Below are 26707 nucleotides of genomic sequence, written 5' to 3'. Positions count from 1 at the left end.
AACAGATGTCAAGCTCTCCTGGCCTATACAACTTCATGGCTGAGCTGGAGAATGATATTCTGGGAATATTTTCTGGCAGAATATCAAAACATATCTCTGTTTCACATGTCAGGTGAGAGACAAGTTGTTCCATATACACTAAAGGCAATGAACAATGTGTTATGCCCTTATTATATGGAAGCATCTCATCTTGGGGGATTCCAAGTAATCAGCACCCTATTGGGTTGCAGATTCTCATCATTCCATCTTCCTACATTTTGCTCTAGATGGACCTCTTAGACCATCTAGACTAGTAGTGCAGTGGGGTTAGCAAGAAACAGCATGCCTTGTCCTCTGATCTCCCCTCATGGGACATGCTTTTCAGACCCTTCTGAGGTTCTCCAAGGCATTTTTCCATGACGTCTGTGAGGGAGCAGAGGAAGCAATCAGATTCTGGAGTCCTCCTTTTGAAGTTGTACATAGCAGTAGCTACAGACTTGGAGAGGTGATAAAGAATTCTGTGCCACTGGACCTCTAGGACTGTTCTGTCTGTTGTTTTCTTTCTCATATGTGACATTTTGCATGCAATTTGAAATGACACAGTTCATGCATAGTTTCACCAGGCCATGATGGATTGGTCCAGGTTAGCTGTACAACTAGGAGGGAGAAAGAAGAAAGAAAGAGAGCAGTTGCAGCTGCTGCCCATTGGTCTGATAAGGCAGAATACAGGGCAGCTGGCTGAAAGCAGAGCCACACTTACAATAGGTGGCCTAATGCTTGGTCTAGCAAGGAGTCCCAAGAAAAGGGTAAAAAGGAACTAACTTCAAAACCATAGCTGCAAAGAAAAGCTTCCAGGGTGCTTGTTTCATCCTTAACACACACACACAAACACACACACCACTCCTTTGAACCTGTTTTCTTGTTTAACTTCCAGTAGCTACACATGGAACAGAAAAAACAAGCTTAGGCAAATAATTTCAAGAGCACGAGTGCAAAGCAGGCTCTTGCAACCAGGTGAAAGCACTCCCTTAAATGCATAGTCAAATAGGTAGGAATAATGGGGCACAGAGTTATGTTCTTGCAACTGGTCTCTTCCCTTCAGCATCCGCAGCCTATGGCAGTCACTCCACTCTGCCTAAATCTGGATCCAGGCCTGCCACAACCTTCAAAGACAAGTGCCCAACTAGATGGACTCTTACATGATCCAACAAGGCTTTCCATGTGATGTTCAAAACTCATTTCAATTAAAAATGTATTCCTTTATTAGATTTATATCCCATCTTTTTCCTTATCTTACATCATTCTTGTCCTCCTGCTCTGAATCTTATCCCCCAACAACAACTATGTGAGATAGGCTGGGCTGAAAGTCTGTAATTGTCCCAAAGTCACCCAGCTGGTTCCATGGCTGAGTGGGAACTTGAGTCCCAGTCTTCCATTCTTAACCACTGTACCACACTGGCTCTCATATTGTGTTATTTGCTTACATATTTATTTAACACTCAGACTTAGTTACCCTTAGAGTACACTCATTGAAGCCGATGGGGATTCAGTCATGAGAAACTTAAGACCCACTTATTTAAATAGGTTTAACTCAAAATCTGGATCGTAGCCATATATCTTGAAATTGCAGCTGCTATGTATAAATCAAACTCAGCTGTGGAACAAAATTAAATACTCGGCAGTGTGTTCAGAATATGTTCAGAATCTATATGAGTCACAGCAGACTATAGTTCAAAAACCTACCTTTGCATGTTCTATATTAATAGTGGAATACTATGCATTTTAGACTAAAAAGAGGTCCTATAACTCATGCAGGCTAGAGAATACTTGCAGTTGTAGGTCTTTTTTTCTACATAGGATGCATAGGATTTTATCTGAAATGCACCTGATTAGCTGATCTCAAGCAACACTGCACATAAAAAAATGATAATGCAAATATATTTCTTTTTCCTTCAACTGAACCCTGGGAAGTAAAGCAGGATGTTTAGCACTCTGCTACATCCTTCTCAGCTGCAAAAGACAAGGGATAGAGTTAAATGTGGGGCATAAGGACTAGGATTGTGCCACCGCCTTCACTTCTCATAGGGCAGGTACCCCCTTTATCAGAACAGGCCATATAACAAATGGTACAGTGTAAATGCTATTAGAAAGGTTTCCCAATGTTAAGAGTGTATTAATTGTTGATTTCAATCAATATATGGTGATGTTTGTTTGCTGCAGCTGGAGTTACAGACATAGCAAAAGAGAAGAAATCTGTATATCATGTAAAAGAAATCTGAAATATGATTTCAAATGTACCAGGGGAGATACATTTGAAATATTTTATTTATTTATTTATTTAAAACATTTCTATGCTGCCCCATCACAATAAGCCTCGGGGCGGCTCACAACATCAAAAAAGTCAACCATACATTAAAACCCCCAATACAATAAACCTCCCAGTACCATAAAACCTCAATAAAACCTCAGTGCATTCTTGACTAAAAAAAAAAACCCCTAGTTAAATAAATAAATTAACAAATAAAATAAGTTTTAAATAAAAAGGTCTTAGCCTGGCGCCGAAAAGCAAATAACGATGGCACCAGGTGGACCTCCCTGGGGAGCGCATTCCATAAATGGAATAAATAATAACCATATAGGAAATGCACTATTCATGAAGTGGCCTAGAAATTGGGATATGAACCTATGTCACTTTGCTCCAGAGTGTTATCCAGTGGACCATATTAGCACAAAAAGAATCCTTATCAAAATAGGTTAATATGTGTCTAATTGACTGCCATAAGTTTACGGTGGAATATCCCAAGGACATCACTAGTTTTGATGATCCGTATATACAGAGTTTAGCAGGTACTGTTGAAACGATTAAAGATTCGAATTTGAGATGTTAATTGTGTCCTATCTCTCACTAACTTCAACATGAGCCTGGATATAAACAGGATGCTCAGATAAATTAAGAAAGGTCTGTTTATTCACATTTAATATGGTCTTGTACTGACCTTAATACAATATTAAGCTTAAAAATAATATGAAAACAATCAGATGCCCTGACTATGTCATCTTGATGTGAGATGGTTTTGAAAATCCGGTAAGAGTCTCACATTGGATTAGGACAGGCACAACCCAGGCTCAGACCCCATATAAGCTTTGAGGCTTAATGGGTTAACTTGGGTTTGTTCACATAATCACAACAGCCCACTGTGTCATATTCAAACCACAATGGCTTTTAGAGAATTTTGATAGCCACTGTAAATATCCATGTCTTCTTCTAAAGATCAAATCTATGCTTAACAAGTCATGGCCCATTAGCTATCGCTTTACTTGTTCCTTCATGTCGGCTGGAGAAACCACACTTGACCACAGCTTCACATTCCATCCAAACCGCAAAACAAATGCTTTCCAAACAAGGCAGGATCCAACTTTAAACCATGGCTTGTTTGGAAGCCCTTAATCACAGATTCAGAATAATTAATGTGTCTGAAAACATTTTAAATAATGAGCAGTAAGATCCTTTGGTGTAACTGGGGATCCCAAATACCGTAAGAGCAAAAGATAAACACAGTTTCGCTTCCCTGTGAGGATATGAAAAAAAAACCCAAAACAAAACATAAAGAACCAGCTGAAATTTTGTAACAGTTCTATAAATTTACCTCTTCTGTTTTTTTTTAGGTAAGAAATCTGAAAAAAAAACCCCGCAAGCATTTGTGTGTTGTTTCATATTATATAGTATTTCATATTTCACTGTAGGTGTCATTTTCTTCATTATTTGCAATTCTATGGGAAGATAATTTACAGAAATGGATGGCTCCCATTCAAATATATTATGAATTCACATAGATCATGAAGAGTTTAAAAAAAACAAAGAAAGTAAAGCTGACATCTTATGCACACTTACTTAAAGGACAAATTCAGTGAGACTTACTTCTGAGCAAAAATGCATAGGATCTGATTATAAAACATTTTTAGGGAATCATGACACAGCTCAGAATATCAGATAATTTCAATGAATCTTAAAGGAATGATCTGCTTTAAAGCAGGGGAAAATGGAGTTTGGGACTAAGTTCAGCTATAAAAACACAGCACATCTGGAGGTCTGAAGAAACAGCTTATTCTGCCAGGAGAGATATAGGGATTGTCTGATTTCTAAGTGTGTATGATTTTATTTCTCTTTAATGCTGTAATATGTAGTGTCTTCCAACCTTCCTGCTTGCTCAGTTCTGAGAAAGTAGGTGTGAAGATTCATGTAGAAAAAAGTGTTTTCTCTGTCATTCAAATTATACAAGGAGAGCTTTAAACCATGTTAAATAGAAATAATTCTCTTTAGCGCACTGTAACAAGTTACAACCAAGATAAAAGAAAAAGGCATCTTTCCATTTTGTTGTTGTTGCCGGAATGTTTGGAGAACCAAAAGAAGAAATTACAATTCTAAAAATCTCTTTAAGTAGTTTATTTAAATCTATGGACATTATTCAATGAGGAATTTACTCTTCCACTGATTCTGTTGTTACCTGCCAACTGGGGCAACTGGAAACAAGAACAAATGTCAGAGATGCTCACATACTGCTGTCCCAATTTGTTCATGCTGAGTCTTCCTCTTGGAAGCAGTAAACCAGTGTTATGCAAGCAAGCTCCAAACTACATGGTTTGAGAATCAGTGCTCCACATTTCACTTTCAACCAACATAACAGCATTTTATTAATTTACAATCAAGCATTTTCTATGGTGAAACTTTGTATCCTTGTAAAATCTTACTATTATTTGCAGGTCATTCTGCTACTGCGTCCTCTCAAATGCTTTAATTAAAGTGTGTTTTACTTAAAAAAAAAACTCAACAATTTCTTATACTTTTAATCTCAAGGGGAAATCTGATCTATATATATTAAAGGATCTGATTGGCTTTGAAAAGCTATAGATTGTCAATGCTATGTTTCTCACTCTGTGAAATATTCCAGGGTATAGGGCTCATTCATCTACCCTACAAAGCTAAACAGAACACTTGCTTTGAATCCAGAACCTGCAACATAACTGATAAAGTCATAGGGCAAACAGCATGCATTAGGGATCTATTAAGTGTTAGCAGTTTTTTGTACAGTTGTGTTATTCATTGCAGAGACTCAATAGACGAGAAAGCCACGGAAGAAAAAGCTTCTTTCCTGCACTGCTGTGACTCATTTTTGGATTTTTCATTCGACACATGCATTATGCTAAGTGCTGGTGAAAGCCTCAATTTGAAGGCAAAATGCATTTATTCCTCCCAGTGACCGTCTTCCCATGTGGCTTTCATGGCACTGTACCATTCTCGAAAACAAGCACCTTTGCTTGTGATTATGCTAGTGAAGAATATGAGGTGGAATGAACTTATTATCTCCATTTAGTACTCCCAAGTGTTCTGCAGCCAACTTTAATTGTTATTTAATGATTATGCCTGCCTCCTGCTTCCAACAGGATCAAAGAGTGTTTGCAAGGAGGTTAGGAAAAACTAGTGCAAGAAATCAATAGCACTGTCCTTTTCTTTATGGAGGAAAAAAATATCCTCTTTTCTCTTTTGATGCTCTGAGCTGCATCTTGCAAGCATATGTACTCATGGCAAAATAGAAGATGTGATTTTCACTTGTGCCTATATAGAGGTTTTTCAATAAATTTTAGAATTTCTTTACATTACTTTTACCCTACTGTTTAGCACCCTTCCCCCAAAAAACCCTTCCTTCTTATAAAAGCCAATTAGCTAAATGGAAAAATATATAAAGTAGTCCTGAATTTTTTAACATTATTAAAAGTGCATAAAAACACGCAAGTTTCATCTTTCTGGATTTTATCCACAATTGTCAGCTGTTTTATCAGTATACATTCTGTATTTCTCACCTGGTCTTCTTCTCCACCACCTTCTTCATCATACTTCAGGATATTGTCTCTTACATCATCTTCAGGATCAATGAGCAACTGTTTGGCCTGACGTTCCTTATCACGACGTTTCATCCAAACCACAAACATGAGTACTAGAACTATATGATAGAATGAAGAACAAAGGTAGAGCGTTTTAGCTTGGATTACTATTTGTTGTAAAAGATGCATGACATCACAACACTAAATATTAATTCTGGTTTGGTCATTATTTCCCCCTTTTAGCTTCTTGGAGACACAAGAACAGAAAAAGGAAAACTGCTACATATAGACAAAAATCATAATGTCCTAATGGCTAGATGAATATCTGATGCACAGATGATGGGTTATGTCTGCTGCTTTAATTAGGTCTAGTTTTTACTTAAAATGTTTAGATGCTATGTTAAACCATTTTAAATTTATGTATAATGGATTTTAGCTGGATTTTAATTTGCATAATAGAATTTTATGCTGTGTTTTATTGTATTTGTATTTTATTGTATCCTATCTGATTAATTGTTGTGAACTGCCCACAGAGTTGGGCGGTGTAGAAATGAAATGAATGAATGAATACAATAAACAGTTCTCAAGAAACACTGCTTAGGATTTGGCACTTACCAAAGATTCAGTGTATGACTTTCAGGTTCATGGCTTTCTCACCTACAATAACACAGTTCTGGAACTGAAAAGGGGCCTCTTGGCTAAATCCTTTTATGGATTTAAATGTTTAGTTGAACTCTTCCTATTTCACCAAGTTTTTTTAAAAAACCACCAGTTGGAGTAGGAAAGCTATGAGGCAGCTGTGATAGGATTTTAATGTAAAGAATGTACTTATTAGTTTATTACTTTAACTTTATTTTCCTTGTTGATCATTGTTGTGATGGAGAACATTAGATAATAACTTAGGTACCCTTGCCATACTTGCTGCGAACTGCCAAACACTGAAGCTAGCTGTCCATGAGAAGGAAAATGGTGAAGAGGAAAGTCCATGTCAGCATATGCTCTTAAGAAGTGAGTCACAAGCTTTAATGTGCCAGTGGTGACCACAGCATGCTGCATGGTGCCCAAACAGCTTACAGCTGGTGGCTGACCCATACAGAGAGCTAGAGGCCATCCCTGGGTATGCACATCTGTTGCATAGGCATTTTAGGGAAACACTCAAATCCCTGTTAAAATGGGTGATGACTTACTGAGTAATATGATGATGCAGAGAAGAATTGCAATGATGGCACCTGTGCCCAGTCCTGCACCTACAATCCTGTCTGCATCTGTACAGTCTCCATTTAAATCACACTGGCAAACCTTCACTTTTAGAATAGAAGTGCTGGATTTAGGAGGATTTCCAGAATCTGTTATTATTATTGGAACATCATAGATTCCGGCTTCAAGGAACTTGAGCTTTAAAGCTAGTTGGGCACGGTCGCCTGGAAGAGAAAACAATTTTGATAAATAAGCTGGAAAATAGTCTGTTCTAGGAGTGCTATCAGAACAGTATCAAAGTTATATGCAGGTGCTCTTTTGTCACAACAAAGGAAATGTTCCCAGGCTTCCCACTGAGCAATGTAAAAAACTTGAAGAATGTTGATTCCAACCCCTTGAGTCAGACCCTCTGATGTTACAATCCCTCACTGTACAAATAACTAAAAAACCAAGGAAGGTGTAAATTGCAGGGAGGAGAAACCTTGATCAAGTACTGTATTTAATTCAGTTCAACACTGTGCAGTCACATTCACGAAAACATATATACCCTAGATGGAAACTACCTGTTCTAAAAATATATGCATATTACCACTAATACGAATAATGGTCCAGTTTCTCTTAATGCTGGGAGGAGTATTTGGCAGTTCAAAGGCAAAGGGTCCAGCATTTGGGTCAATGTCATCATCTATTGCTGTTATGTTTGTTGCATTGGGCTGTAGAGTTTCACAGGTTGTAGCTTCTTGAGGATCCACACGGGGAGCATTATCATTGATGTCAAGCAGATATATCTGAAGTGTGCCAGTCCCACTCATTGGAGGGATTCCTTAAAGGACAAGAAGAAGTAACGTAAGCCCGCTTCCTATTAAAAAGAGACTGCAGTAATTAAAGCACACACAAACACACACTAATTAAAAGTGAGTGTAGCTCCAGTTAATATGAACTAAGGCCAAATATTTAGTTTTGACTGCACAGGCAGATCAAAGTAATTTGCTATGCTAAATTAGGGCTGAACTGAAAGCTGGTTAGAATTTGGGTGGGCAATGGGTTTAGGTTGGGGAATGGGTGGGTGGAGGAAACCTTGCCAAATATTTCACCCACTGCAAAAATGAGTGCCTCCATTTTGCACTGAAAATGTTCATCTGTCAACATTTGACGTTACCCTATTAAAAATATATCAATACAGAAATAGAACAAGTGGCAAAGTATGCTCATGAATAAATATTTATGAATAGAATTATGCATAGTAAAACTATCTTGACCTCTTTTAAGAACACATTATGCTTCACTCTAACTTTTTTTTTCAAATAAGAGACAAGGACTGGGTAAATTCCAGGCCATTCTGTTGCTTACTTGTCTATGAACCTAAAACAATTTCCCCCCAGACCTTTGCAAATCTGGTTGCTCGATTTAACATAGTGTTTAGTCTTTAAAATGTTTTCATCCTGGTCACAAGTACATGAATACCACTTAACTGTCAGACCTTAAGCTGAAACCAATGAAAGCAAATGGGTAAGCCACCAACTGCTCATGCAGACAAGAGGGAAAAAGGCCATTCACATTGCTACCAGATAGATAGGATGTTATTTGTAATGGTGACATCTTATGTAGCATGGGAAGTTCAGGAGATTTGGACCTTCAAGGGTTGCAAGAACATGTATCTCTGGGGAAAAACATGCATGCCAAAAAGGCAAATGACAAACCTTTGATATTAGATACGTACCATTGTCTGACGCAAGGAAAGTAGCATTATACATGTTATTTTTAACATGTGGTGACTCCCTGTCTAGAACACCAATTGTTGTTATCTGACCATTAATGGGATCAATCTTCAGCCAGTTTGCAGGATCTGAGAGTTTTGAATATCTGCACATAAAACAGTGCATTTATTTCCACTATGCGTTTATAAAAATAGCACACATTAGCACACATACACAGAAAGTAAAATACAATCTCAATATGTCTATAGTTCCAAAATTCTGTCCAAGATTCTGCTACAGGTAAATACTGCAGAATGCTCAAAAGCCTTGCCATGAAAGCATTACATAACTATTTTGCATAAATGATGTATCACTGCCTGAAAATTAGGGCTCATGGATTACTAGAATACATGCTTTTATGAGACCATTTCTATGTATCTGGTTGTATGCGACTGCACATCACATACACTGTGCTTTACATACAAACATAGAAACAAAGCAAGTCAGAAGGGGCCTCTTGGACAATCTAGTCTGACCCCTGGCTCTAGCTGGCTCTGCTCATGTAATCCCCAACATGCGGTTGTCCGATCTTTCCTTCAGCACCCTCACTGATGGGGCCTTAACCACTTCCTTAACCACCACTGATGGGGCCTTAACCACAAGCCCATTCCATATCCTAGGGGTCCAAACCATCAGGAAGTACTAGCAATACTACATATTTGAGGCTGAATAAGCTGAAAGACTAGGATCTAAAATTACACAGTTGTAATGCTGGGTCTAAGCAAATTAACAGTTAACTACCCTTCCCTACATGCTATCCAGATTCCAACTTCACTTCTCTTTGCCAGGGCTGCTTCCATCAATTGTCTAAAGCACAACACTAGCTTTTGGTTTTGTTCAGTTCTGGTTTATTTATTTTATTTATTAAAACATTTTTATGTCGCCCCATTCGCCGAAGCCTCAGGGCGGTTCACAACAATAAATTAAGACAATAACAATTAAAATATATACATTAGAATAAAATAAGCCGCCCTGGCCAAATAAAATTCAATAGTATTAACATTTAAAATGCTGCTGTTTAAGGTATTTCTCTAGTGCAAGGAAGTGTTGAGCTCAATTACTGTGAACCTGTAAGCCCTGATGAATCCAAAGGATCCCCCTTGTTATCTCCAGTGACTAGGAGAAGACACAGAGATTCCTCCTCCCTGCGTCTTCCACAAGTATTGAGGCCAGCAGTGAGGGACTGGTGAGTAACCTGTGGGCTAGAGATTGGCCTCCCCTGGCTTAAAGTGATATTTCTTACAATTATAACAAGTGAACACATACTGCCTACTTTTCTAATGCAAGTGTTTGAGGGTCCCTTACCCTTAACCTTCTGCAAGACTAGAAGTGTCCACAAAGGCAAGTCCACTGGAAGGGATAACTAGAAGGCACCATCCACTCCAGTGTCCTTGTACAACAGACCAAGCAGCTGTTAGGCATGGCGGAAGATAATGAGGACATTCATGTATCTAACCTAATATATCAACTCAGATATTAGGTATGTAAGCATAATTTAAACAGAAGGCAGACTAATTAGCAAGAAGCTGCAACTATTTGAAGGAGATCCATTTTGAGGTTTGCTATGCCTCTAAGGCCTAAGCTGATGCAGGGACCCCTTCAGTAAGCCAGTAAAGATGACACAATTCTGAGTACTCAAAGGATCAGGCTATACCATTCCTCATCTCGAATCTATGGAGGGGCCGGACAGTTGTTTCTAGCTACTTGAATTCTGCTTTAAGTTGCCCAAGAACCAAAGGAGGGAACCATTAGAGGTTCTCAAGCAGAAGTATAAGGCAGATATATGCCCTAACATACCTTAGAGTAGTCAGCTGCATGTAACGATCTGGGTCCTGAGCAGTGAAAGTTGTTAAGACATTACCAGCAGGCAGCCCTTCCTCCTGTCGCACAGGCTTTGTGGCTGGGACAAAAATTGGGCTCTCGTTCACATCAATAACTGTAATGGATACAGTTGCTGTTGATTGAGGCGGATGCTGAATTCCTTTTGCCAAAGGCACTTGGTTTTCTGCAGCTACTATCAGTACAAACAACCTATTGGTCTCAAAATCAATAGGCTGGCAAAAACAAAATGAGAAATCTGTTAATAGTTGCATTAGTCATGGGCTACAGAATTTTTCAACATTTCAAGCACACAGCACTGCTCATATATCAGAGATGCTGGGATAGACCCATTTATTTCTAATGTAAAAGGGAAAAATATTTACAGCTTCTTGAAGTAATTGCTATGTAATTATAACTGAAAGGAATAGCTGTGTGCAATGGGCACCAGTTTACCACTTGAATGTTAACAACCACTTCCACTGTACCTTCTTATGGGGATGCCACCCTCCCTGGCCAATTTGGTCACTCTTGTCTACATCCATTTACCTTGGCATCTAAAACCATTATGTTCCCTCTCCTCCATGTGTTTTGTCCTCAATATGGGTCCACACATGCTCAGCAACCTTCCAAATAAGAAGACCAACCCAACTGAGCTCACGGCACATTTTAAGATCATGACTAAAAACACTCTGTGGCCAAGACACAAATATCTTTGATTTAGGTAGAGTGCTGTTATTAAAACCTCAAGAGAATGTAGAGAAATAAAGAAGATGGACATGCTTCACATTAAGGTGATGCCCTTCATACCCTGATCACATCCAGACTGTACTTCTGCAACATGTTCTACATGGGTCTGCCTGGAACCATCAAGATGTATTGACCAGAGTCATCACGGGCATCTGATTTTCAAAACTTATCACACAGATTTCATTGGCACCAGCTTCCAATTCATCTTCTGGCTTAATCCAAAGTAACCATTATTAACTATAGAGAGTGGGACTGAAGATTTGCTTTCTTTTCTATGAATCTCCTTAAACATTGCATTCAAAATGTGAGTGTTCCGCTGTCTTTGGAGGGATAGTGGGTGGGTGTACAATAGGCATTTGTTGACAACTCCACAAAGAGGTTCAAGTTAGCCCCCTCCCTTGTGTCTTAGAAGGGTGTCTAACAGAGTTTTAGAGCTAGCGTCTTGGTTAAGAACACATGACTGAGACTCAGGCAACCTGAGTTTCAGTCCCCACTAAGCCATGGAGCCAACTGGGTGACTTGGGCCAGTCACAGACTCTCAGCCCAACCTACCTCACAGTGTTGCTGTGGGGATAAGATTCAGAGCAGGAGGAACAGAATGATGTAAGCCACTCTGAGTTTGTAAGAAAAAAGTGGGATATAAATCTAATAAATAAATGAATAAAACAATTTTTCTTGTTTCTAAAACTCTGTTTCAATTTTTAACTCCGATGTTGTGTTTAGAAATTGGTTTAGTTGTTTTGTGCTCCCCTCTTCCTGCTTGTTTAATTACCCACTGAAAGGCTGTGTGTGATTGTTTGGGTGTTTTTGTTGTTGCTACTGTTATTGCAATTCTGTCTGTTAATCTAGAGGCTGTTTTTTCAGGGCCAAAAGATACAGTAGAAGTTTCTGGGACAAAATAACATAAATAAGAAAAATACTAACCACTGGGGAATCACTGTTACAATTCATGCAAGACTAAAGATGCTTCAGAATGGGATATGAGGGATTGTTTCAACCTAGATTTGCAGGATGCACTGTTCCACAGTGATCTCTGCCTGCCCATATGCTTGGGAGATAGTGCTATTGGAGCAGTGAAAGTGGTGTTGTAAATATTACTTACTTGATCACCAATAGCAAGTTAAAAAATGGAACCAGGTAGGGTCTTTTCTGTAAGAAACTTTGTTCTTGCTTTCAGGCAGTATGTATGCCACCTAGGAGTAACGAAGTTTTATTTGGGAACATTGACTAGAAACTTGGGGGCCTAATATCAAGACACAAGTGCCACTCTATGGGAACTGGATGCTGCTTTCCTCCAAATACATTTCCTGGCCTCCAAGCTGAACACTGCAGCTTCTACCTTCAAGTATAGGATGATGTCTGAATGACCCCTTGCTTCTTGGGAACAGCCCTGACTATGGAAATCATCTCCAATTTTCCTTCTCCATTTTGTTTACTGTAGTTTGCACCAGGAAAGGGCAAATTTCTATAGCATTTCTTTTAGACTGTGACTAGATAGCAGTGCTTGAGCCGAAGAACTGCTGAAAATATGTTTCCACACTACACTGCTTATTCTGCTAAAATCAGAGACTATTGAAGGACTGCTTACCAAATACAATGCAACTCCTTCAGGAATCATTAAACTGGATTAGAGCTAATAAGGGCTTACTGCTTCTCTGGGGAGTTTACTGCAAATTTAATTTATTTATATAGTTTTACCTTTTTGCTTTATTCTGACAGTTTTAAAATAAAGAATTTAATTTGAAACAAACTGAGCAGCTTCAAGCAGATTATACTCTTGAGGCCTTAATTTGCTTCTCTTTATAGAGATTTGGTTTAATTTCAGCATCTCTGTTTTGTTTTCCATTTCAGAATATTCTAGTTTGCAACCATGAGTGGAACATTTGTGCATGCATACAAAGCACACAATCATGTGCTTCCTAGAGGCAGAACCTAATACAATTGCTACCTTTGGAAGTCTGCAGCCACAGAGTCTAGAAATATGTGGAATGCTAGTGTCTATCACAGAGGCATAGTTCACCTTCCACTGAAACAAAAGGCTTGTTTTGTATTATTATTTTGGTACCTTTGAACTTTATATACAGTGAAGGTATGGAATATTGTAAAGAGGTCCATAATATCTCACTTATTTCTAATTACTAAAAGGCTGGCATGAGCAACAGATTCCATGTTGTAATTTGTTTTAAGTGAAAGGCAATTCAAAGGATTATTTTGCTTTATTTTATTTGTTCTTTTATTGTAACCCACCTGGACAGGTTAGAAAAGCTTTAAATAAATAAATAAATTCAGGAAGATGACCTCTCAGGCTGTTATTCCCAGGACATGCAAGATTTGCATCAACCACAAAAACACCCAAACTAGTGCCTGAGGTGTATCTGTAAACATGCAAAAGCTGTAATCGAGGATTAGGATGTAGCCTTTTAATCACATGTTTCCAACTAAGGACCCATGAGACAATGGCAGACCTGTTAGTTTAAATCTGGGCATGCCTCAATCATATTTAACTTGGTAACCATAATTTTAGGAGCAAATGGCATATGCAAACAGGCTTCCTGTAGCTGGTTGCTTGAGCTCCTGCCAACATTCACTTTACAGAGGAAATGAACCCGCTCAGGAAATACTGTTGTCCAAACTTGGCACTCTTCTTGGGAGGTGGCTTTTAAACACCCTAATTAGTCTATTGCTTGTTGAATGGTAACAGGTCATGGTCAAGCTGTATGGGGTGGGGAAGTATATGACAGCAGTTAAAGGTGTCAACTTTCAGCTGCTGTGACCCTGTTCCCTTCAGAGATGCAGGACATCTCAAGGCTCCTGTTGTGTGACCTGGGATATTGCAGGAGGACTGAGGGAGGGGAGGAAGAGCAACAACCTCCTGTCATGCCTGATGGTCTGCAGGGGACAGGGAATTTTGCATACAGTATATGGGCAGAATTCCTAGTACGGCTGCTGTGCCATGTGAACCTGCCCCATAACTTTGGAAAGGGGTGTATTTAATCTTAAATAGGTCAGATTAGACTTCTTTTGCATAGGAGGTAAATACCTTTCTGACCAGGAGATATAAAACAAACAAAACAAGATTGTGGAATCTTCTTCCCAGTGGAGTCTGCCTGACACCAACACTGCCATCTTTACAGAACCATGTTAAAACATTCCCAGCCATTTAATAGCATATGCCAGGGCTTTTTAAAATATTAGTTTTTTGTTGGGTCACGTATTTCAAACTATTTTAACTTTCTGGTATTTAAGATTCTATTACATTTTATCATATTGTGAACTGCCCAGAGAGCTCAGGCTGTTGGTGGTATATAAATGTAATAAATGAATGAATATCTTTATTTGGACTTAGGCTAAATTAAGGAGTATAGAAGCTTTAAGATGTACAGAACTCTGTCTGAAAATGCTATTTAGCAACAGAACTCCAAAACGTTCTCTAAGTTTCCATTCAAACTAAAGTAAGACCATGTTTATTTAAGTGCTATATTAAGTGATACTTATATCACTTAAGTGATATAAATAATGATGACCATCACTTATAGGAATTTCTGTGATGAGGGTGGGGTACTGGAGCAGCTTAAAAAGTTTTGGACTCCAGAAAGAAGAAATGGATAACCTGATCCTTTAGACACATTCGTAAAAATGCAGAATCTAGAATGGCACTACAAGTAAATGTACAGAAGCCTTCAAAGGATGAATGTCACTCTTTCAAAAGAGGAAGGATATACATATTTTAATATCTATTCCTAATCTGCCTCTCAAATTTAACAGTATGTTAAATTTCACTGTCCTACTATTTATAAGGTTTTGCTTCATTTGGCACATTGTGTCACTTACCTTCACAACAGTTACCAATCCATCATTGCTGTTTGGATCAGTGAGAATGGTAAACCGGCCTGTGGGATCACCACTAGTCATTCGGTACATTGCATTCCAGGCAGGAGTGTGTGGCTGATCCTTATCAGTCACAGTCAGATTAGCAACTATAACATCCACTCTATTTTCAGGGACTTCACCATAGAACTGAAAGCATAAGGTACACAATATTATGCACTGGGCATAGCAGTACTGTACAATCATTAACATCATCAGAAAAGCTGAGGGTCCCTGAGTCCCAGCTTCATTCACTCTGATCCATGCAATTATCCATTTGTATGAATAAATGAATCTGCTTCTTCAGTACAGGGGAACAACTTGGTAGTCTGCTTCTACTGAACCACAGCTATCATCTCAAGCCAAAGAGAGGAAAAAATTGTGGGTTTGTTCTTCAGCTAAATGAGGTGATTTCAGCTAATGTTAGTGTTCTTCAACAGGCACATTTGGCCTTAGCTGAATCACTGAAATCCATGGGGTGATCCAATAAATTGCAAACGTATTACATTCATTTGGAAGCATCAGCAAAAATCTTTCTTAAGTAAGGGCTATTCAAATACTTGATCCCCTTTCTTTACTGTTGACTTACAATCATGGCAGTGAACTCTGGAGGATTGTCATTGACATCTGTCACTGTGATGACGGCAGTTGCTGTGTTTGAAAGACCATATGTTGGATTTCCTTCCATGTCTGTTGCTTGAATTATTAATGTATACTGTTGTACTTTCTAAAAACACAAAATAACACCAACAGGAGTTACAGGCAGAGCTACTGCTCCGAGAGGACAGCAGGTGTTCAATAAATTGTGCTTTGCCATGCAATGAGCTTATCATGCTGCTCATTCTTGTTAGCATCACTTGAACTGATGAGCACCTGATTTGCAACAATGGATTGCATCAAACTACACCAAACTGCAAGAATTTTTGTTTTGGGTGGCTCATAATTGGAGAAAATTGCATCCAGCAGCACCTTGAATAGCAAGCATTCATCACCTTCTTACTGTCACAGGAGCACAGTTAAAAAAATGAATTTGGACTACCCTTTAAAAACACAAATACAGAACAGCACTTCAAACTAAATCCGGGATGATATTTTTAAAAGATGGTTCATTAGAGCCAAGTATGACAGGGTACATTCTTGGCCAAACGATTCCAACTGCCAAGGCTTTGTTGTGGGGGAGCTGAAGAGCAACGACAGCAGCAACTTCTCAATATCACTATGGAAACTGGTGTAGGCAGGGCTAATGGAAACTTAGTTACTGGAAGAGAAGACTCACACCCAAATAATTTCCCTGAATGTTAAACATTAGGAATGAGATAGTCCTCCTTGGTCAATAGCACTGCCAGCTTCGGTTGCTTTTTGTTTTGTTAAAAAACACCCTCTGGAATGACGAATGTGTATTCTTAATGCACTGTTGGAATTAATCCAAGATCAGAAGCTCTCCCTCCTCCCCAAGAAAAGGAATTGCTGGAATTCTCTCAGTTAAGGGATCAGACTTTTCTTTAACCATTAAAAAGTTCATTTGTGTAAAGTATTTACTTTAGACACCTTAGTACTTTGTCTGGTTTTGCTGAAATTGTCTGCTGCGGATATAAGTAAATATTATTTTCCTCACCCTGTGTAATTTGAAATTTAGCACTTTTACTACTTCTTAGATTGGAGAAGTGATATTAATGCAGAAAACTCACATTATCTTCCAAGAAGGAAACTAGTAGAGATATTTTGTTATTCCTCTGAAATGTTCCTGCCTTAAGTGCTTTAACTGAAGAAGCTAAAGAGATTTTTGTGAAAATAAATATATTCTGAGACAATTCCTTTCCTTGAGAAACAGCTATTTGCCCTACTTCCCTCCTACTATTCAAACCCTAGTTCTTGTTAGAACAGTGTTCTGATTTTTTAAATTTGTCAATGTGACATAAGATAAATTGACCTTGTTCTCTACCTGAACAAAGGCATTTTTTGCATGAACAATTATTTTCACTTATAAATCTTAGGTTGATTATTCCTATTCTTTAAGGCATCTATTGTATGGATACACTGGAAAAGATTCAGAATAAAATAAATCTTGGTATGATGTGCGCAAAAGTTCAGAAACTGGTACAGGGAACCAGAAAAAGGGATAAATCGCTGGTACTTTTATGTTCCATTGGTTTTATTGGACTTAAAGCAGTAATTTATATGCATGACTGTGGGTCAAAGAGACTTAGCATTTATGTATTCTACAAGTAGCAGGAAGTTAGGGTTAAAAGGCATACTGCGAAAGTAAAAATACAGATTAAGGGTCAGAAGAGAGGTGACGTGAACTATTTTACTATAATAGATCTGGGTGGTGTTAATCATGATTGGGACAACAGTGTTCATGGAGCTTAAGCCTTGCTCCTCATATAACTATCTTGTCCAAAACTGCCCCTTACAGCTGCTGTTTGCCCAGGAAGGAAGTTTTCACTGGTGCCAATGAAAGTTTCCCACCTGGGACTAAAAGCTTCTGGTTGTTTGGGGGAGAAAGGGTTAAACTCTCCTCACCAAAAGCCACAGTCCTGATTTTGCTTGTCTTAGCTGCTACTGCTAAAATAAAAACAAACAAGCAAAAGTCAGAGCATATATTTAATACCATTTCTGCTTCAGCAGTAAAAGAACCATATAATGAACCTAGCCATGCTGCAAAAAGAATTAAAAAACTTGCTGGATCTCAGGTAATTTCTTTAGAGAACACCAAATATGGCAAGCCATCAGATTTTAAGCATGGGCAAAAGTAGATACTTTTATGATATTTTGTGAATCTACGTCCACATCACTCAACATCTAACGCATAGAAATGTTAGTTCTCAAACCTCAGAGAAAGCAGTGAGATGCTAACTCTGTTCTCAGTCATTCCATTAAAAGGCCAATTCTGAACCCAAACTCAATACCATGTAATTCTGATTTTATAGGTCAACTGCACTCTATACACATATTCCATCTCTGCTGCAAAACTGATTCCAAACTAGCCATACCGGGAGAGTTCCGGATTGAGCTAGTAGTGGCTTAATATTTCTTTTATAGCTCATGTGTGGCAAAAAAATGCAGAAGGCAGAAAAACCTAAATAAGCACTTTTTAAAAATCCAGGTTTTGTCATGTTTAGAGCAGACCTACTGAAATAAAACTCATTTCCATTGATTTCAGTGAGTTTGCTGTAAATATCACAAAAATCTAAATCAAACCCAAAGAGTGCACTGATAATTAAGCATTTTTTTAAACATCCTCTTCTATCCACAAGAAACAAAAGCACCTTCTAAAGCATGGACAAGTCCATAGCCACATTTGGCAACAGAAGAAACTGTTCTGGGCACAACCACATAATGGCTGTCAGAAGAGATATGGGTAGAAAGACAAGAGACATGCTCAAAGACTGGTGATAAAGCATAAGTCAAACTCAGGGACATGAGAAATGAAGATAGCAGCACGTGGCGTGCTTTGCTTTGAAACAATCCCAATTGCTAGTAAGCAATCTGCTACACGGACAACCTCATCATGGTAGAGGTCGAGCACTTTGGCAAACACCAAGAAGGTATCCAGGGACACACTAATGCCTGCAAATTCCAAATCATCTTCCCTGTACCCATTCTAAGCAAACAGATTCAAAGGCACATATTTATTGCAGATAATCCTTTACTGGTATTGTGTCAAGGCATCAAAATCAAACCAGTACCTTTTCTCAGAATAATATTATTTTATTAATAAAATGAAGAAATGAGCAAACAAACTGGTACAGTAGAATTGCTAACAGTAAACTACTTTCATATTTAATAACTGAAATGAAGTTAATAAAATGTAGAAGGAAATATATACTCCCTTATTGATCCAGAAAATCTGAGAAAGGTCACACAGAAGGAACCACAAGCACTGAAAATAGCTGGAACACTCAACTTGCTTTCAACTCTAGCAAGCCAAGCTAAAGTAACACCTTTACAGAGATCACCTGTCCATATATCTTCACAGGCATATAACAGTATTCCTATATATGAATCAAATATCTAAAAATTTGTACAGTAAGTTCTGCCTTACCTCTCTGTCAAGTCCAGCAGCAACTGTGATAATATCACCAGTTTCATTGTTGATTGTAAACATGTTTGGGGAAGGGGTGCTTGGGGCTTGTGACAAGATTCTATATCTTAGCATTCCATTCTGTACATTCGGGTCGTCAGCATCAATTGCAGTGACAGTCATTACATAGGTCCCTTATAAAAGAACAAATAATCCTCAGGGTTAAATAAACAGTTTGCTCAGATTACAGAAGGTCATTCAGAGGCTCCAAACTTGGCCTAAACATTTATTTCCTCTGACAAAACGTTTCACATTCCTTCTCTCTCTCAAACCACATGCTTTCCCCCACGATCCATGAATAATGAAGCATAGCAGAAGAAAAAAAATTTGGCTTTGTAAAATACACAAATTCATTTATTGTTCAAAACATTATCTTGGCAATCAGGCTTTTCAGCTCTACAGCATTCTAAAGATGTAAACTCTTACATTCATATAGCTATTGCCCTTAATAAATTGTGCAAAAGCAAGTGTTAATTTCCAAAGCTGGGTGCACAGATTTTGGAGAAAGATAATGCTTTTCAGTTTAGTATACAGGCCTGCACACATTATTATTATTAATTATATTTCTATACCACCCATAGCCAAAGCTCAGCTGAAGCTCTCTGGGTGGTTCACAACACTGAAGTCCCCCATCCAGATTCCAACCAGGCCTGACCCTGCTTAGCTTCCAAGATGAGGCATGATCAGACCCTTCAAGCTACATGGAAGCTACATAAAAGGCATTTCTGGTTACCAGGTAGCTGCTTTTACAAAGGAGACTTTTAAAGCAATGAGGGGTATGGTTTGTAATAGTGGTGCATTGTTTTCTGCAACCCCCTTGAAAGGCCATGTCAGTAGGCTGCAATGGGAAACTAAAAAAGAGAGGAATCTCCTATTACAGGCATGGAAACAAACTGCAGCATGCTCAAAATTGAGGAAGGCTGGATAGGAAATGAAACATGCCTGCCTGAAAATATGAACATAAACAACACAAATATCATAAATGACAGACCGAAACTTAAGGTCCTTCAAGACCATTAAAATCAGCATAACTCATTGGATCAGTATCTCTCATTTAATCCATCTCTTTCGGAAATAAAAAGGTACTCTACCCTTTTAAGTTTGTTTTACTTTCACCTAAGTAAAATGTACAGCAATGTAGCTTCCCACAAACATTGGCTAATCAGGAATTTACTATAAAAGTCCAAAATGTGTTTAGATGTATTTATGATTTCCATTCATTCTGGATTTACAAGTTTATTACTAATCAAAATTTTAATCCCTTGCTAATAAAACTGTATCGTGCATTTGAGCATATTTTTGGCCATGAAGCTTTAAGCAAGGGTGGAGACCTAATTTCAACTTCTCAATGCATGCTATCACTTTAGATCATTTGGCAAGAATCCCTTGCATGGAAAGGAAGTGGGAGGGAGAGAAAAGTAGTGACTCCCCACTTTTGGCTCTGGCCCCGCCCATCACTATCTCTGGCCCTTAAAATTTTATAGTGTGATTCATTATAACCATTTGGATGAAATTTTTAAAAAATATGTTTTGACCTTTTGACAAATAAAATGAATTACTGTTACAAACTGTTCAGTTATTTACCTGGCTTTGATCCTTCAGGGACTGTCCCATTCCAAACCTGGTGTAAGAACTCGGGTCTATTGTCATTCATATCAATGACATTAATAACAATGTCAATGGGATTTTCCACCTGGTTTCCATTTACATCCACAGCATGTGCCCTCAGCTGCAAAAGTCATTAGGAATTGAGAAAACTTGCAAAACATGTCATCAAGCACAGTAATTAGTGTTGCTGACAGGACTTTTTAAATGGAACTCCATTAAGTTGATTTATTTCAGCATCTTCTTTTGTTACCCTTTTGTGGGCATTTCAGAACAAGTGAAGACAGCTTTTAAAAGAATTCTGTACTAAACCACCAAATGAGGGAGCCCACCAAGAACTGAACCCCCCAGTGCTTAAAGAAAGCAGAACAAGCCATTAATGCAGAATAAACAAAATTGTGTTTATTCATAATATTTTAAAAATTTAGACAAAAACTGACTAGTGGAGTGCATGGCAAAAGTATATTGTGTGAAGAAAGTGAATGGAGCTAACTTTTCCCTTCCCTTTTTTATAATACTAGAAAGTCATGGGATACAATGAAACTCATTTGCAGGAGATATACATGGTGCATAATTAATTCTTGACATTTGCTGCCACAAGATATTGATGATGGCCACTAATTGGGGCAGGAGTAGACAAATTCATGGAAGATAGGTCTGTCCCTGGCTACTATTCATCATGCGTCTATTGAACCTCAAGGTTCATAGGCGGATGCCACTGATTGCCAGTTATTGTGGAACAAGAGCAGGGAAAGATTACTGACTTCATTCTTTGCCTGTGGTTGTTACAAATGAATCTTGTTGGTCACTGGGGGAAACAGGATGCTGTACCAGATGGTCCACAAGCAGGTGCATTTGCATATTCCTAAAACCTTAACATTAAAAAATAAGAGATTTTGTATTCACAAAATCTTGCTTTGCTCTGACTCCTCTCTGAATATGATGAATTAATGAATGAAGAATCAGCTTGTCCATGTATCTGTCATCATCTCCATTCCTGTACTGCAGGGATGGGCATCTTATGGCCCTTTACCCGTTTTGCCATTAACCCTAGTCAGGATGGCCAATGATGAAACATGATGAGAATTATACGCTGAAACATATGGAGGACCACAAGTCCCTAATCTTGTTCAACTGTATGTTATGATATTCATCAGGCCCCTTTATTTTAATTTGTAGCACTGTCGATGGTGGGTCTTTTTTTTTTTTTTTTTTTAGGAAAGGCAATTTTCACAATTTTATTTCCAGATAATTCTATTACTAATACAGTTATGCTAAATTCTTATTGTGATAGAATTATAACCAAACTGTGAAACCTGAACACACACAGAACCATGTTCTTGCTTTCTGTTATTTTTTGCCTAACCCATTAAACCAAACTTGCTCATTATGCCAGCAACTCTTGCTACTGTGCGGAAAAAGGAACAATAGGTGAAAATTAAAATCCAGTGCAAACACTTTAAATGCAATCGTTTAAAAAAAAACTGGATCAGAAATAACCTACCAAGTCAAAACATTTGTTAAGAACTTTGATTTTAAAATAAAGTTTAAATTTATTAAGAACTTACGTGAAAAGAAGCTATTTGTTCCCGATCTAATGGTTTTGTCACTGACAGCTGACCTGAGATGGGATTGATGATAAAAATGCCTGTTGGGGGCTGATCAGCCCCAGGCCCAGTAACGCTGTATCGCAGGGAAAGGCTTTTGTCACGATCTGATCTGATCTATGTACCAAGAAGATGACAGTTTGTTAAACAGGCAAGCAATCAGAAGTGCTAGCTGCTGAAAAGCATACAATCCCCCAACCTTGTTGATTCTAACCTAGTTAATTACACATTGCAAAAGCCAGTCCAAGCAAGGTTTTTTCCTTGTTCAACTGATCTGCACTTGGCCACTACTGTAGTGGAAAACCCGACTTCTTTGGTGAAACTGCAGACCCAACACAGACTTATCAAATGTCACCCTATTGGCTAGATTTGGTTTGACTGAACTAGAGATAGCTAGTCTGATTCTACATCCAACATTTAGCAGCCCAATAACATTACAGCAAAAGGCAGCCTCAGGCACATTTGGGGTAGCTTTAAACACTTGTGCTCTGTGATAAACAATGTAGCTGTACAACTAGGTACTGGTGAAGGAAAAAAGCTACATAGTATCACAGATACATTATGTTAGTATGCTATTGGAAACATGGTATCTAGTAGCAGGGTGACTGGATAGCTTCCCACATCAAACAAGGAAGCTGAATGTTCCATATACATGGTTCTTAAACATTACTTAACTCATATATTAACCAGTTAAGATGCAATTTCTCATGTGATGTTAGTATTCATCTAAGTGTATGGGTCTGTGAGCTATCTATGGCATTGCCATTAGGCCTGGACTGATGATCATTTACTTGTCTATACATGCACGACGGCTTTTCTGATTATGTGGAGGATGATAAGTCTAATCTTCCAACATCTAAAGCATGCAACACACTTCTCTGCAGAGTCCAGTCAGTAGAGCGGCCACCTACTGAAACCATCAGATTGCAAGTCTGCTCCTTTTCCTAGTTAGTCATTACATTCTCTGAACAGCCAGCCCCACTTCTCTCCAGGCTGGCCCCGTAATTTCCTAGGGGTATTGAGTCCCTGCAGTGTGTGGTATTAGAACAATCAAGTCATGTAGCACTGTCCCATGCACCACAGATCTTCTTACCACCCCTAATAACTACTGTGGTGCTAACACACGTAAGCACACTAGACAGGTGGTTTAACAACAGTGCTATAATTACTTATATTTTCCAGGTTTTTTTCCTAGTCTGTCTGAGATACTCTGAAGTCAAGAAAAAAAGCATTTCAGTACAGAGCAACAAACATTATGCACAAGTCTCACATTTCTGCCTAGTATAAAATAAGTTCAAAAAGGAATTAAGCACTGTATTTCCCAATTTGGCTCACTAACCCCATCTGTCAGCTTTTTAAATGATAAATCATTACATTTACCTCCACTCTCAGTACAGAAAAAAGTCTAAAAAAAACCTGAATGGGTTTTCAGTGCTGTGTTTCTTCAATTAAAAAAGGGGTTGGGGTTGGGGAAGTAATTTCACTGAGGAAATTGAAAAGCCTTTTCTTATCACATTTCTGGTATTTCTGAACATGATGTACCTGACTATTGTTAAAAAAAATAGTATCTTCACCCTTAACAGCTTTATTTTACACTCTGGCAATAAACAAGACATGTGTAAGGAAAATGTCATTTAAAATCACATATGTTAAAAATAAGTTTCTTCCTTGCTTACTTTCAGATCCAAGCAAATGCTTTTGTATTTCTCTGAGAATAATGCCTTAAGATACTGCAGCCACAGATGTGGTTGCAATATTATCAACTACTGCAGAGGAAACACAAAACTCTCAAAGTAAATCTTGGCTGACAAATAAAAATGAAAGCAATTATGCAGTATTTAGTGCCCACAGAATGCCATTTAATTCATGGTGAATGGTGCTGGAAGTGGGGATGCTGCATGGCAACTAAGCTTCAAAAAATATTAAGGAGAGCACAAATCTTTTAGACTGATGATGTCAGAAGTATGTGTTGCTTTGAAGAATACAGCTTCTCCTCTTTGTTCCTGAGGTCAACACTGGCATGAAAGCATCTGTATCACACTTGTGTCACACTCGGGAAAATATGTGCAGAAGGAAACCTGCCTATGTCCACAGCCAGAGGCTAGTGTACAGTTGACAATTTGTACCCTAAAGACCAAAAGAAGACACTTGCCAGGATTACTGGCTGCTTAATTGTCTGTTAAGAAACAACATAGATCCCCAAGCTTTCTTGGAGAGGCCTTAACAGGTAACTAAGACACAAGCCATGTCCATCACATTCTAGCAGAGACCTTAGTAAGTAACCAAGACCAAACTGGTTTTAGGAGGCTTCCTGAGAAAAGAGGATTATCTGGTGTGTGTATAGACTCTTGCTTTTGGGTAAGGGCACTGTACTGCCACAGAGCTCGTTTCACGTTGGTTGGCCCTTACTGATAGAACTATTCTTGTTTGGCTAAAACAGGCCCAATGGGTCACGGTTATCAGGACTGGTAGCACATAAGATTTGTTATAGACTGTAAACTATCTTGTACTTGTATTTTCAAGTTTTTCCCCATAGTCATGTAAGTAAATTTAATTTGATTTAGTCATGACTTGCAGACATTTTAGGCTCTTTGGCTACTCTCATTATTGCAAATATAAACTAAATGTGACAACAACCATTTTTGGTGATCTGTGGTAATGGTCTTTTGAAAATGTATTACATAACCATCTCTCACATTTTACTATTATTCTTTCATAAAATAATAATTTAAATATTAATTTAAAAATCTGGGCCCAGATCAATGAACTATACTTGAATGCATTAAGATACCTTTCATTATTTCTGCTTCTTTGATATTCCATTTCTATCTCTATTCACATACTTCCTGTGTTCCTCCTACTGTTATGAGGTGTAATTTTAATGGATTTGGGGGATGATCATCCCCAAAACATTTCCAAAGTTAATTTCGAACAACCTGACTTTCAAATTTTGCTCTGCAAGCAGAACAAGTAATTCGCCGTAAAATGTGTGTGGATGTGGAACACCAAATAAATGTTGGAAATAAAATATTAAAACTTTACAAATCTTTTAAAGTCTTTTTTTCACTGAACAGAACCATTTCCAAACAGAAACTCATTTTCCAGTCTTCTCATCTTACCCTAACTAATTCCTGAGGAAAAGGCCCTCTGGAGTTTTCCGGCAAGTTGATTGGAGGGATGACCCAGTCTCGCTTCTGCCTCTGTAAATGTCCACCGTACTTATTTTGCCATCTTGGAAATACAATGTCTTCCATTTGCTTTCGCTCCTTTCCATTATTGGAAATGAAAGTATGCATAAATTAGTGCTAATGTTGAACAAGATCAACACAAATGAAAAATTATCTACGCTCTTGAACACAACAGTTTAGAAGATGTTGTACAAAGCATTTCATACAACATTTAAAAAATTACATGAAATAATGCATTATATGCAACACATTTCTTTTCCTCCAAAATATTATCTACTTTATTTTCTGGTAAGATGTGTGTAGAAAGAAGATGGAGTTTTAAGCAATTTATAATACATCAGTGTTGTAAACTATTTTATACCCTTTATATTCCAGCTGGAGACTAGTTAATACTGTGCAAAATTTAATAGCATGCCTTTAGATATTTCTCATTAGTTGGAACTACAGTTCAGGTAATGTGCTACTGTACTTTAAATTTAGATCTGGGTGTGCTAAAATATAATTTGAGTTCCAAGGGAAGTTTAATACATAGTAGTAAGGAATGTCTCAAATATTTATGACCCTATTAAATCCCATAGAATTAATGTTGTAATTATTTTAAACCTATGTCAGCCATGATAGATGCTGTAGATGACCCACTTTGCACCGTGGGCATTAATCTTTGCAAAGAGTCAACAATTCTTCTCTGCATTCTGGCTTTTAGCTCTTGATGCCTGTGTGCATGAAATCATGTTAGCTCACTTATGCATATGGAGAAAACAAAGGAAACCAACATTCTTTGAACTTTCACAAACAATATTGCAGCTCTTCAGTTAAATGTTCTGTAGAAGAAAAAATGTGCATTTAACACCATGGAAACCAGATGTTTCCAGTCATTATGCATAAATAATCCTAACTATTTCACACAAAACAACTTAATTGGGCTAACAAAGAATATTAAAATTGTAACAGTAAATGGATTTTGGATGGAAGCAA

General features: G+C 38.0%; 1 protein-coding gene across 2 annotated transcripts in view; it reads right to left on the bottom strand.

The window, feature by feature from the left end:
• Positions 1-26707, bottom strand: part of CDH2 (cadherin 2) — a 119663-nt gene that overhangs the window by 4774 nt on the left and 88182 nt on the right. For both annotated transcript variants that reach the window (XM_044424386.1, XM_044424388.1), the window contains 11 exons: positions 25664-25810; positions 22506-22661; positions 20917-21061; positions 19294-19466; positions 15838-15975; positions 15213-15398; positions 10611-10867; positions 8777-8919; positions 7646-7879; positions 7047-7280; positions 5839-5978 (listed from right to left, as the gene is read on the bottom strand). In XM_044424386.1, coding sequence (XP_044280321.1) covers positions 5839-5978; positions 7047-7280; positions 7646-7879; positions 8777-8919; positions 10611-10867; positions 15213-15398; positions 15838-15975; positions 19294-19466; positions 20917-21061; positions 22506-22661; positions 25664-25810 — 1953 coding nt within the window. The remainder of the gene's footprint in view (positions 1-5838; positions 5979-7046; positions 7281-7645; positions 7880-8776; positions 8920-10610; positions 10868-15212; positions 15399-15837; positions 15976-19293; positions 19467-20916; positions 21062-22505; positions 22662-25663; positions 25811-26707) is intronic.

Source organism: Varanus komodoensis, unplaced genomic scaffold (genome assembly GCF_004798865.1).
Source record: "Varanus komodoensis strain SLA01 unplaced genomic scaffold, ASM479886v1 scaffold14_1, whole genome shotgun sequence".
Taxonomy (NCBI): domain Eukaryota; kingdom Metazoa; phylum Chordata; class Lepidosauria; order Squamata; family Varanidae; genus Varanus; species Varanus komodoensis.
The sequence above is the reverse complement of the archived record's forward strand: the minus strand, read 5'-3'. Positions and strand labels throughout refer to the sequence as shown.